The 14,860-nt window shown below is 36.6% G+C and overlaps 1 protein-coding gene across 1 annotated transcript in view; it reads left to right on the plus strand.

Moving 5' to 3' along the window:
• The window catches only part of LOC145986753 (zinc finger FYVE domain-containing protein 21-like), a 28,308-nt gene extending 14,050 nt beyond the window's left edge, over nucleotides 1-14,258 (plus strand). The window contains exons 7-8 of the mRNA XM_083121135.1: nucleotides 1,518-1,602; nucleotides 13,107-14,258. Of these exons, the coding sequence (XP_082977261.1) occupies nucleotides 1,518-1,568 (51 nt within the window). The 3' untranslated portion in view covers nucleotides 1,569-1,602; nucleotides 13,107-14,258. The remainder of the gene's footprint in view (nucleotides 1-1,517; nucleotides 1,603-13,106) is intronic.
• The last annotated feature ends 602 nt before the right edge of the window (nucleotides 14,259-14,860 follow it).

Genomic DNA, 14,860 nt, shown 5'->3' on the forward strand with positions numbered 1-14,860 from the left:
AAAGAAGTCATAATTTTTTTTGTGAAATTCAAATTATTTTGTGATGTTGAATAGATGAAAAATGTGTTCAGATCATGTCACTGCACACACATACTTTTTTCTTTTTTTCTTTTACAACAGTTAATAATTTTCAATGTTAACACATTTGTGAAAAAGGTCCCAACTAATATGTTATCAATATGATGAATGGTGGTGTTGAAAGTAGTGTTGCAATGGTTATAAATTATGTTAGATGTAACATACTGTGTTTTCAGTCATAAGATGTAACATACTGTGTTTTCAGTCATAGGCATGCCCAGACACTCTGATTTGGGGGGGGGGGCAGGGGGGGGCAAAAGCCTTGATGAAATTTCAGTAGGGAAAGAAAAACCTCTTTTCATCTTACAGTTTTATTGTTTTGATGGGTATGAAGCAGGGGTGTACGTAGTGTGTGTCTGAATCCACCGAATTACACCCCTACACTAAATTTCTAGGTGAAAGTATAATAATCTAGGGGCATGTACGTCTGGAAGGAGGGTGGCAAGAATGGCCACACCTCCTCCATAGAAAATTAATTGTCAACATAAAAGTACATATTTCACATGTATAATTTGATTTTAGTCAGAGTAATTTACATTGATTATATAGTGAGAATGCAGGAATGCGGTAACTTTAAATTCAAGTTATGCTATGATGAGGGGCAATACTATTATCGGGGTAATATGCCTTGTTTATTTCCTAGGAAAAAATACAAAAATCTACAGATGTCCAGGATTAAGGGGGCCAATCCTCCTGCCCCCCCTCCCCCCATCCTTTGCGCAGGCCTGTTTTGAATGTTGATTGAGAAATTTTTCTAGAGTAGATTGTTCTAATGTTAAATCTGAATATCCTTTATTTTTACAGAATTGTTATTTGAAAGAACACAACCAGTAACATTTTCACTTATTTATATTCACCCTATTAAGAAACATGGTTTTGACAAATAAATTGTGAAAAGTATGTTTTAAACATTATTTTACAGCATTTTGAAGTCCAATAAAAACTGCAGTACAGAAATTCGGAACAGAAAATCTTGCCATTTCTGGTTTGAAAACAATACTTTTTTTTAAAGTGCATCATGAAACACTGATAGTCTGTTGTTTTTTTTGCGAACAATTCATTAAATATGGTCTTTTTGTGCTATGACTCCATTTTTTCAGTCTTTATCACATTTCTTACTCTTGAAAAAAATTCATGTTTGTGGCATCGAAGTCCAGAAAATAATGTGTTGCAAATCTTATTATAACCTGTACGTAGGTTTATAATTTCTTGTTCCAAAAATTGTAATTGCACAATTTTTTCTGACAGTGTACATTAAGAAGTTGAACGAAATGATTTTTTTTTAAAACAATGCTTTTTAATTTATTTTTAAAATTTTTTTTAAAGCTATAAACAGGAATCGTGGTCATCTGTTGTAGTTCAATGTAAATTTTGTGTAAATAATGTTAATAAGTACTGGTTGATTATTTTATGCTGAGCAATTAATGTTTGTTTTGCAGGCTATGAAGATGGTGTATGAGTGTCGTGAACCTCGAGATAATATTCCATAAGCAATGAAGTAACTCCATAATTTTGTGGGACCAGGTAAGACCATATAGTATTGTTGATTTGTAAGCAGGGTTGGCAGATTGTAAAGATGAAAGTAAGGTACAAACTTGCAGAAACACAATGTGTAGCCTTAATCAACATTGCTAGTCATGTTTTTTATCTTCTGAACTGTTTCTTATGAAAAACTATTAATAGCAGATGGATAAATGAGATACTTTGTTGTTCCTTGAGTCTTGTGCTGTTGAAAATTCTTTGTTGCAGTGTTTGCAACATGCTTTATATTTATTGCCACTATCCTTCAATCACAGGTGAAAACTCTCTAACTCCAACCATGACTTGCAAAATATACACAGTTACTTGTATTAGAAGACTATATTTACCACTCGTCTTGAAACATGTTCAACAAAATTTACAACAGCACCCATGCGCCATCCTAGCTGGGAACACAGTGGAAAGAGTGTGGGGGAGGTAGCAGTCGCAAACACGTGGGGAAGTGAAAAATTAATATCTGTCTTCCAATGCACTGCCTCCAGTGAAAGAAAAGTTAACAATCTAGGCATGCAGAAACCAGATACAGCCAGGAATTTTCAAATGCAGGACATTTGACATCATGGAATGCCCGGCAATCCTGTTTGTATTTGTTCACAAGTTGTTGTTTTTTTATTTTAGTGGTGGGACCAGTTATTTACTGAAAATGACATACTGATAAAATTTGGCAATGTTCAATATATCTATGAATAGTTTGTAATCTACCTCCATATACCTCCGTGATGACATAGAGGCTAATGCCATTCCTTGCAGTAAAAGTAGTACGTTGCAGACGGGTTTACTTTACTTTAAACAGTAGGTCTAGTCATGATTAGACTGTCTGAGCTTAAAATAGACTTCAAATAGAATTTGCTTATCTATTTCACAAACCTGCAATCTTTTGTTAACTTTTTTCAAAAAGAAAGGGTCACACAGTATTTTTTAAAAGTTATACTTTATAATGCAAAATCTTTGCAGTCCCATTGTATTATGTATGTCATTTTATTAAGCATGAGAGAACATACATCATTCAAGTTGTGAACTAAATGTTTTAATATTTTATGTGAGATTTGTGATTAGTATTGGAGCTGCTGATTACCCAAATGGTTAACAGATTTCTATTTGGTACAAACATTTGTAGGTTAATTAACAGCCACCTTCTTTTTTCGTTATTCTGCTTGCAGATTGAGAAGAATGAAGATTGGTTTTGGTTTCCTTACACAGATTTTTAGCCTGAAAAGCTTTTAATGCACTGAATTTAAAGTTTCAAGAAACAGTCAAAGTTAGTATTTTTCGTGCTTATATTAGTTGAAGAACATGTAAAACTTCTTAAATACCGCATGAAAGGAAAGGCATTTAGACAACATTAACAAAATGCCCTTATCCAACTGACTTGAATCCGAAAAACCTTTTTTTATATACAACGTTTTTGTCTGTTGGTTTGTCTGACTTCAGCAGTTTGTTTCAGGAAAATAGGATGCAATTGTCAATGTGAAGTTTTTAATGTTGCATATTTCTTACTTTTTTTGAATGGTTTCAGTATATTTTTGGATTTTTAAATACATATACATATTTTCTGGTTTTTCATACATAATTGTCGGAGCACATGAATTTAGCTTTTTCCTGACCATCATAATTAACTTGGACAGAAAAGCAATGTAAAGAAAGCAAACTACATACAGTCAACTCTCGATTCAACGACCTTTCACAGTTCCCGGGAAAAGGGTCGTTATTTCGAAGGGGTCGTTATTGGAATTTGCACCAATTTTCAGCTTAAAGGGAGCTGAAACGGACAGAAAGATGCCTAGGAGATGGTAACACCAATTATCCTGGTAGTTATACAACCTGTTATGCACAGGATGCGTGTTGTGAGAAGGAAAATAGAACATGAAAAAGTTTTCGCAAACGAGAATTTATAATAATGTTACTTTGTTTCAATTGTGCACAGTCGTTGCTTTTCCAGTAAATTCTTACAATTCTAGTTCCTGAGAAACCCGTGTGCACTGAGACCAATGGAAAGGAAAACAATATCTCGCTTATTGCAAGCGAAACTTGAAGAATCTTGACACCAGTCAGACTGGTGCCAGCAAAAGTTGGGAGATAATCGGGCAGAATGAATGTTGGATTTTATACAGGTTCACTGGAGCATTGTCTGTTACAAGATTAACTGGTAAGATTAGATCTCTCGGGAGAAACAACACAGGTTGTCTCTAGGTACCAGACAAAAAAAATAAAGGCAGGGCTGTAATTTTCGTTCTGGTTCGGCTGTGTAAAATACATCGTAAAAAAAGTCACTTTTCTTTGCTTCAACCAACTTCATTCTCCCTCCTTCCCCATTCAAGGGAGCAGTCCAAACTCCTTCCTTGACTTGCATTGTAATCCAGTGTGAAAAAGGAAACGCGCAACTTGCGATCTGTTTTCACCCAATGCGTATTCTAGGACACGTCATTAAACAGCGTGGCAGTCGATAATCATTCGGGTTTGGAATTGAATTTCACTTTAAACTGTATATTTAGTCCCGATTAGCCCATCAGCATAAAATGAACTGAAAACAAGCTTTATGAAATTGCGCATTTTCACATGTCAAAATGGTAGATCGTTATTTACTCTCATGTTAATGGACGATTGAATGTTGGATTTAGGAGTATTCTCGATGTCAAACACCCACCCCTCCAAACGTTTTCCCCTTGAATAATGTCTTTTTAATCGGTCTCAGCGACCATTCCTACATTGAACTCTTTTTTTCCCCCTCCACATGAATGGTTCTGAAAAAAAAAGTGGATGCAAATTAAATTAAAGATTTGCTTATCAGAAGGTGCAGAACATGAAGTTATTTTAACTCTTGTTTTCCTTTCTGGAGATCAAATTTCGTTATCGTCAAATCAAAACAGCTTTGCGAGATTCAAAACAATAACCTTTTTCTTCACGCTGGATGAGTCATCGCTGTTATCGGCAAGGGACAGCTTTGCAGATGCTAGACAAAACACTGGCGCCAGGCTGGAAGTTCGAGCAACAGGTGGCGGAAGAGAATAATCCCAGCATTTTAAAGATAACACAACTGTCAAAGACGGAACTTTTAACAGCAATGTAAGGAAGAAAGAAATGACCCTTGCTTTACGTTTTACCATGCAACAGACATTAATAGGGGCAATATTTCCTATGCAGACAACAGCATTAAAAAAAATAAAAAAAACCAATTCTGCAATTATCAACATTGCCGTGCACACCAGTGGCGGAGAATGAGCTGGGGAAAGGGAGTTGTGTCACGTTTTTTTATTACTTGTTCTATGGTTTTTGTTCGTTTCAAGAATATATCCAGAACTGGTTGCCCCATTTTAGACGTCAAAGGAAAGGAAGAGGGGTGGGTCATTTTCCACCCTCGCCTGTAATCAGCCCGCATCAGCAAGAAAATCGGGGCTGAAACAATCTGCATCACCCCCCCCCCCCCCCCCCCACGTTTGCTGACATGAAAAGTGGGAGAAGTCAGTCAGCCAACGGAACACTTTTTTGGCAGATATTACGACATCGACACAATTAGGAAAACGTATGAAGTGGGATTATGATGCACGTAAGATCGAAGTAAACTTTTATGGAAACCTGGATGACAACCAGAAGCGTGCGGTAAGGAAAGGCGGGGCAAGCGCCGCTTGCGTTCTTTTTTAAAACACTTTTGATATTTAAAGTTCGTGTTTTTCAATGCCTCTATATACATTAGAATGGAATTTATTTACTATAAGATATTTACATTGCAGAATTTTCATTTCCTCTATTTTCTGTTCTTTTGGCTTGAAACATAAACCGGATACACCCTTGACGACGTTGGGCGATGCGCCACGATTGACCGCGTTTAGAAGAAGAGGACTGCTCGCCTTTCTCCCCGCTTTTCGAGTGACTTATGCAGTTCTTGCATGGACACTGTCCATCCCCGTTTACGAAGAAAAAAGGCTGAAGGCAAGCAACACCAAGACCGCATCTGTCTTTGGCAAGGGTGTTGGAAAGAATTCGTCCACACGGCCACAAGTGTTGCTAACTTCCAGAATTTTCTGTGAATCCGTAGTACCACCTAACGCGGTACGATTTTCATGTTTGATACTCTATAGTAATCAACAAATTACATTATGAAGTTAGCCAGTGATCACAAGTCGTATGCTATTTATAAGAAATGAAATCACAGCCGGTACTTGAACATATTCGTCATGTGGTCGGTTACTCGGAAATATGGAGGGTATGTAACACTGCAGGTTATGGTGAAAAGGAAGGTTAATTTAGAAGCGTGGGTGCTGCTGTTGCATGTTGTTTTTTACTGTGATATTGTGATGTTTTTTTCTGTTCTTTGTGTCGTGTTTTTGTACCTGGTGTAAAAGTACATTGAAAATTTCCGCCAGGGTTGACATACCAGAAGAGCCATCGATTTGCAGTGCTGCAGGTAAGGCCTTGATTAGGGACCTTCTTTCAAAACCACTCAGTTCGAGAAGATATGGTGTAAAGTTGGAGCTTGTGATTGTGAGTCGAGCGACCGTGTCCTGAACTGTGCACAACCAAACCAACTAAGAAAGATGGGAAAGTTTTCATTAGGCAGTTTAAAACATCTCAGTACAACAATATTATGTGGTAGCAACGATCTTAATAAATTATTTTGTTGGCCATGTGTTTTGTTCAATACAAATTTAGGAACAAGCTACAGTGACTTGAGCAATTTTTATAATGCAGTGCAAAGACAGGAACGTTCCCAGAATCACATCTGCGCTTGCATCCAACTGAAGACAAGTCATGATTCATAATTCTAGCCAAGTAAGAAACCGAAATCCGTCCGTTTGTTTAAGATCGAAACTTTATGCTAATAGGATGTTTTATTATTTTTAGGGTTAAAAAAGAACGTAATTTAATTTACAGTTGCCCTCAAATATCAAGTAAATCATTATTTTCTTCATGGTTGAAATTTACAAGTTTATATCGAGAGGCTTTTTTCTTCTTTATAAACCTGCAGCGAAGATTTGATTTTACGGTATGTATGCACTAAACACACTCAAGCCCGATACTTCACCATTATGCACATTATTGTAGATAGGGATGTGTGTAGGCTTATATTATATTTGAATAGGGTGACCAGACATACTCTTTTTAAGAGTATTATACTCTTTTTGAGGTTCATATACTCTATACTCTTTTCAATTTGCAAAACTCCCCAAATATACTCTTTTCCTTACTATTTAATTCATTATTTTACGCGTAAAAATGCCTTAAAATCCACAGAACGGAAAACGTCAAGATGTCAACAAACGGAAGTATTTACTCCTTGACTCAAGAATTTCCTATGAACAATTTCAAGAGTCATTTTCATATTCCATCAACAAAGCAAAACATATTTCAAATTCATTGGAATTTAATGGTAATGATTAGGGCCGAGCCGATACCATTTTGAACCGATACCGATACCCTTCCCGATTCCCACCGATACCGATACTTGAAAATTGCAATAATTAAAATTTGTTCAAAATATTGATCAATATTGGTGTGTAAATATTCTCCTCCAATTATATGCATCAACATATCAAGAAATGTGCTTTAGAATATTCAAGAATTGCATCAGAATATTAAAATAGATATTATGTAGTCACAAAATATAGTTTTTCGTGCATAATTAGTGTAAAATAAAAAGGAAGTTTTAATTTTGCATAATTTCCAGGATAATTAGACTGTCAAGAAGTCGCGCGGGATTTTTGCGGACCCCTTGAAAGACCAAAATGTAAGAAAGTATCGGCAGGTATCGGTAGCTGAATTCGGCTCAGCCCTAATAATGATATTTTTGACACTTACTGTGCAATTTCAAAAGCCGTTGAAAAACATATTGAAGAGTGGGGGGGGGGAACAATGATGGGTAAGTGGAGGTCAGTGTGCAAAGATTTAGTACAGGCTGGGTCAACTTTAAAAGTGATTGTGCCTCTTATAAAATTCTCGTTTACTCTGCCTGGTACAAATGTTGGTTGTGAAAGACTCTTCAGTGTTATTAAAACTTATTAGGGAGAGGAAAAAGTACACTCCTGGTGTCAACACTCGAACAAGTAATGAAAGTGAAATTCAATATGGACATGACCTGTGAAGAGTTTGGACTGGCAATAAAGGGCGACTTAAACATACTCAAGAAAGCAAAATCATCCCAGAAGTATGAGTGATGGTGCTGCCCATTGGTGAGTAAGTATTTGTACTTAGCTAATTACATTAGACCCATAAGTAATTTGAATCTGTAGAGTGTAGGCCTATTTTATAGAGGCTATAATAGAAGCAATAACAAATAGCCACCTTATTTCCGTTTTCTTTTTATGTTTTTTCAGGGTGGCGACAGACCTGGAAAACCTGGAAAACCGGGAAAAGTCAGGGAATTTGAGGTGTCAAAAATAGTCAGGGAAATGTCAGGGAATTTCGTCTTCATTGACCTTTTTTTTATTTAATTTAAAGATATCGTTATGGAACTCTGCACGGGAACAGAAAATTGTTATAACTCAGGCACTATGGGAGCAATCTACTTCGGATAAGTTTTGTTTTTCAGCTAAAACATCAGCGCATGCAACCATGTACAATTCAGAACGCCTGACCGAGAAAGGGGGTTTGGGGGAGCCCGACCCCCGAATTTCAATGAAAAAAAAACATAAAAATCTGAAGTTTGCCCCCTCTTCTCCCGCTATTTTGGGGATAAGGCGCAAACCTTAGTATTCCCTTCAAAGAATGGACGTTTCCAAAGAGAATGAAACATGTTTCATGTTCTTGGGTGCTTTAAGCCAAAATGTGAAACACTGTTTTTTACTAAAAATAGGTAATTTGCATATTGCTCAGAAAATTGTTATAACTCGTGCACTATGCGAGCAATCTACTTCGAATAAGTTTAAATTTGCAGCTAAAACATCAGAGCATGCAACCGTGTACAATTCAGAACGCTGAACCGAGGAAAGGGGGTTTGGGAGCGCAGCCCCCGAACCATAAGAATCTGGAGTTTGCCACCTCTTCCCCGCTATTTGGGAAGAAGGCGCGAACTTTAGTGTTCTTTTCAAAGAATGGACATTTCTGAAGAGAGCGTAACATGTTTCATGTTCTTGGGTGCCATACAAGTTGAATAATAAGCCAAATTGTGATTTTTTTAATTTTTTTTTACAAAAAATATGTAATTTGCATTTTTGGAGGAAAATTGTTATAACTCGGGCACTATAGGAGCAATCTACTTCGGATAAGTTTTGTTTTGCAGCTAAATCATCATAGCATGCAACCGTGTATAATTCAGAATGCCGAACCGAGGAAGGGGGGTTTTGGGGGAGCGACCACCGAATTTCCATGAAAAAAACAAACAAAAATCTCGAGTTTGTCCCCCCTTGTGCCGCTATTTTGGGGAGAATGCGCAAACCTTAGTATTCTCTTCAAAGAATTGACGTTTCCAAAGAGATTGAAACATATTTCATGTTCCTGGGTGCCATACAAGTTGAATAATGAGCCAAAATGTGAAACTGTGTTCGGAAATGTGGCATGGATATGTTGCAGAGAAGGGGGAGGTTGGTCATCAATATGAATTTCGCAGGCTTGCTCCAGACCTGTGTCAGAGTTCCACCCAAACATAAGTGTATGAAGGTCCAAAAAGCACATTCATTTCGTAATCAGCACCTTGATACCATATGGTATCATCGTAACGATACGAGTAAATGTTAAGCCTCTAAATATTACGTGGAAAATGCATTGAATTATCATTTTTTTTCTTGTCCGTATAGGAGTAGTCTGTTAATGCCCAATATTATGAAATAAAATACTAATAATAGATACGTAAATATTTGAATATCATATTTACTCTAATCATTCAATCATAAAAGCAAATCACTTTTTTCAAGAATTGACTTTTCTCTGCCAGCCCTGCTAAATTTTCACTTTCCATCTACTGATTTATACGAGGGGTGGCCAGAAAGTAATTTCCAATTAGTAGGGACATGATTTTTAGCAAACCCGAAAACTGTGAAAAATGGTAATTGCTGCGAAGTTATGTTTAGGAATGTGCAGTGATGATGTCTGGACACATTTTTCGCCCGTTCGAAATAATGTGAATTTGGCATAAAACGCGAATTATTGGCTTTTTTAGCAATTTTTTTTAAAGAAATGTCCTAAAACAACGAAAAATTCCATGAAATCCAACATTCTTGTCTTTTGTAGGCCATGTTTATGTACATAGAACATGCAAGGTTTCCAACATTTTACTCAAGAGTAAACTAGAGTTATACGTACATGGAATAATTCCGACAGCCACATTACATCATGTATTTCGCACGATTTTTTCAACTTAATAAGTGAAAAAAAGATAATGCCAATTTTTGGTGCCATAATATATCGGTATCTGTCACGTGAGATTGATTGATTTTAATTTTTTGGGTGCGTCGCCACTTATGGTCATTATGCACCCTTCAGTATATACGGGAAAAATTCCATTATCTCAAATCCTTACCTTAAAATTAAAAAAGAGGTATGGAAAATAACTTTCCCGAAATAACTTTCAATATATCAAACTCTCACGAAGAGGCGTAAGCCATTTGACTTACTTTGAAACAGTAGTTTAAAAACACCATGAAGGTATAATTTCAGATATTTGCCAGAAAATGCGCTAAAATGAAAATGTGAATTTTGGGGAAAATAACACCGTGTAGTAAAAAATAAAAATAAGAAAATACACAAATTTTTAAAAAATAACAAAATATCAAGGTCCCTACCGATTAGGCATAAATAAAACAAGAATATCAGTTGTACTTTATTACATTAGCAACAGTGAGTCCTAACCTAATTTTCGGCATAATCACCACCGTTGTTCTGGCATTTGTCGTAGCATGGCACTAAATTTTGTATGCCCATGGCATATGTGTCTGACAGCAAATACTGGAACTATCTCTACCGCAGTGTAGCTGTCAAATCCTTGCCCTGCCAGAAACCTCTTCAGTTAAACAAAGAGATGAAAGTCGGTTCATTCAAGGCCAGGGCTGTACGCAGGGAGTTGTCCAAGATCTCTCGCCCGAAGTGATGCAAAGTACCCGTGTGTACTCAGCTGTATGGGGTTGTGCACATTCTATTGGCCTTCCGTGAATTGTCTGCACCATCGTCTGACCTTACTATCACTCCCGACGTCCGGTCTGCACACCTGACACGATTGCTGGTGGCTCTGTGCCAAATTCTGAGCGTGCAATGTAGGCTACATCGCAGTCGGTGGGAGACTGTATGAGAACTGCAATCTTTAACCTGGAACTGTCCTAAAACGGCTGCATTGCAACTGTACCAGATTACAGCTACATGCCACTTCTTCCTGCCTGCATGTGTGTGTGTAGCTCTCCGACCACTAGTGCTGTGTATAGGCACCTTTGGAGGAGCTTTTTTCAGGATGCCCCTCGTATATGAACTTTCAGAAGCTTTTATTATTAGAGTGTTCCTGTTTTAATGTGTGGTTAGCTAAATCAGGTACCTATACAATGCAATTCTATAAATTCCTTGCGTTCAATTTCTAAAACCTACATACCCTTTTCGTCAGTATTAATGGTATAACTGCATATTGTCAGTTTCACAGTACTTCACTTGGATATATTGTACTGAAGCAGAAATCCCATTGATAATGTAAGGAAATATGACACTTTATTTTGTTCGATTCAATTGTTTCACTTATATGCAAGAGTTAAGTTGTTTGCTTTACAGAGAAGAGAGAAGTAGCTTTATACATTGAAAAATGAGTCCGCACTCACGGTTCTTGCAAGCAGAGGGTTCCAAACCTCAGTGGAAATATCAACATATAATACGGAGAATGTATAGCTAAGGAGACTGATAAATTACAAATTGTATTTCTTAATCAATCACTCTTCACTCTTATCTCATTTAGTCGTAACTTTAAAAATAATGGAGTATTTTATTTTAAACTTACTGCATATGAAAAATTCCGTAATCGTTCCCTAGCTTGTGAATTGTAATAATTTTCCAAATTCACTATTTTGCAGTTTGAATTCAAATCATAGAGAATAGAGAAATTAAGTCAATTTCATAGAAGATAATATTGGTACTTAACAAAACCATACGTGGATCTGTGTGAGTTTATTATTTCTATTTGCAAAAAGATCGATTTAGTTTAGTTTGTAATTGTCAGGGAAAAATGTAAATTTTGTCCTGGAAAACCTGGAAAAGTCAGGGAATTTCATTTCTGCTTGTTTGTAGCCACCCTGTTTTTGCATGCGCACCTTCAACCTATAGACTATACTCTTTTTGGTCAACAAATATCTGGTCACCCTATATTTGAAATTGTTCTAATTAACCAAAACGAAAAATTAACCCATCGCTTGCCTATCACGAAAGGTCACGGCATGCCCCTGATGACAACGCATTAAGCGGCTTGACGATCTTTAGTTCACCAATGTGGTTTTGATTATCTAAAAGTTTCGCTTTTTTATGAAGTGTTGCAGGGAACAAAGAACACGTTTTGAATGAAAGCTGTTACCGGAAGTTGTCGTCTACAAGGCCGAGAGTTGCTCACTCACGGGAACCTGCTGAACTCTAGGTCAGAGCTGGACAGATGGGCCAGACTGCCAGGCGCCAATCATCTGTATTTTCGAACATTCCTGCGATCTTATCTCTCAAGGTGGTGTATTTATCGATGAAAGAGCTTGACCTGCCATACACATTGGCAAAGTCTGCAAGTCCAGCAGTCATTTCAGGCTGCTCCTCCCCCCCTCCTCCGCGAGTTTTAAGCAGCTCTTAGGACAAGGAAACAAGTCAAGTCGATTTAAAATAACATCCAAGCACATTCGATTTTCTTTTCTCGCGTATCCAAGAGCAAGCCTGGCACGTTGGGTAGCAGCCGTCGGGTGCGGTGTAACATTGGTGCGCTTGAGGGAGGGGAGGGCAGAGGTCAAGTGCTATTGGATATCACTCAAGCATGGTGTGGTGGTGTCTATTTTTAGTTCAGACCTAATTGTGAGCGGTAGAGCGCTCGTAAAGGGAATGAGTGGAGGAAAAAACAACGCATTTTTTGGCCGATTTCCTTCAATTTTTCAACTTTTTTTTTCCAAATTTTTCTAATTTTCTCTAAATTTTTCACGGTTCCCGGGAAAAGGGTCGTTACTTCGAGAGGGTCGTTATACCCGGGGTCGTAGAATCGAGAGTTGACTGTATGTATTGGAAAGCTATACCGAAGGTGGTTGTCAGGTGAGAATGATATAGAATAAAGGAGGCCCAAAAAGATCATGAGACTTAGGAAAAAGAAAGGATAAATCTACTAGAGGTAAGAACTTTTTTTACCAGTGGATGAATTGAAACAAGTTCTTTTTTTTTCAGTGTACAATTTTGTGGCCTGGCGACTGTGAGGTATTCACAAGAAGGAACTTTCTTGTATACCCCTCGTGACCCACAAAAGACATAACTGAACATTAATTGGGGTGGAAACATTCATTTGTGAAATAGTTCTTTAATTTTTTAGAGTTGATTTCATTATTTTTAAATTCCTATGATTTTCCTTCCAGATTGACTGGAACGTTCAACAACACGTACAGGCTGACTTTCCTGCAATATACGAAAGTGCCAAGTGGATTGAAACAAGATATTGCCATTATATTACGTACATGACATTATTATTGCATGTATGCGACTGAACCTGTGAGAATCAATAAATATATCACATGTAACAACGTGTCTTTATGCATATGTGCTTGACTGCTACTTGATATTTTAATAAACTTTATATACATATCAATGTTAGATGAATAGTGAAACCAGTTATTATGTATTTTTTGAAACAGAAGTGTTTAAAAGGTGCATTTTTTACAGCTTTATGGTGGTGCCATTTTTGTATGTTGTATGTTATAGGTGCTACATGCTCATTTTGATAAGCAGTTGTCGAGATTCCTTCCAAATCATTGTAATCTTGATAGGGCAGCAGTCTGAAAAATTGCTGCTCTGTTTGAATGGGGGCCATTTTTTTTATTATTTGGTTATGTCGTAACTATGTTTTATGGGACAAGATTTAGAAGGAACACTTGTTAGACTGATGAAGGAATCATGTAAAAATGTTTTTTTTTTGTTTTTTCTATTTTATTTCTAACACTAACTCGTTGATTTGTGACTTGAAGTTATTTGTAATTTCTCTATTCCTGTTGACAGATAATGTAAGTGTTATGATAACATTGTATTATTTCTTGTACAAACTCAGATATTAATAATTTTATGGTATTGTGCTAAATGTTTATTAGTTTAGAATAAAAAATATTAAACAAAGTATATGTTTACATACTTTGATTGGTAATACTGCAAGCAACCAGTGCTCCAAATGTGGATATTAAAATCAGAAAAAGTGAATTCTATGCAACAGTGACTCACTACCTCAAAAGAAAAATATCACCTTTCATTCCCCATAGCAATATGTGCCAGTCTGTTAGATTAGTACAAAGATATATTGCAAAATTCATCAACGTTGACTATTTATGAATTGTTGGATTTATTACCCAACATCTTCCTTTGTATGAAATTTTTTTTTAACAATTTGTTCAGAAAAGGGTAAAGTAACATGTAGAGATAATGTATATATAATTGGCTTATATGTATGTAAATTTTTGAAAAGAATTTTGCAGTCAAAAATAAATTTTTAACATTGTAAATATATTTTTGTTTATTTGCATAAGACAGACTAGATTTTCACATGCATGTGTGAAAATACCATAATTTTGATAACTGAACAACAACAAAATAAACATGTAATTTGTTTTCATTGGCAGTGTTTTCATTACTTACAATGCAATGTGACATTGCTGTAGTGAACAGTTTTCAAGAGAGTTTTCATTCTTGTAAATCTAGGGTGTTCATGAAAAAGCACTTAAGTTAAAAAATTAATTCATGTTGAATTGAATAAAAATTAGATAATTAGAATATGTACCTGAGTACTAAAATGATTTATGCGAAACTTACTTGTAAATGTTCTATTAATTTCGGTGGCCTCTGCCACCATCCAGTTGGAAAACTCGATGCTTCACCGTTGGGTTGACTTCCGGTCCCTGTTAGCCCCATCTAGTTGGCTGCACTTTTTGACTCGTTTTGACTCTGTTTGCACTGAAGTGTCTAGTTGGTTGTATGGTGCAACACCGAGTCGTCTAGTTTGTTGATTTCAAGTCAAGTAGTGTATTTGGTGTCTGCACTACCTTTCAGACCGCTGTATGTTTGGTGTATGGTCACGTGGTGTGTGCTAAGTAATCAAATGGCCATTTAAAGCAGCAGACAGGCATTT

This window comes from Lepisma saccharinum, chromosome 4, assembly GCF_977018435.1.
Source record: "Lepisma saccharinum chromosome 4, izLepSacc3.1, whole genome shotgun sequence".
Taxonomy (NCBI): Eukaryota; Metazoa; Arthropoda; class Insecta; order Zygentoma; family Lepismatidae; genus Lepisma; species Lepisma saccharinum.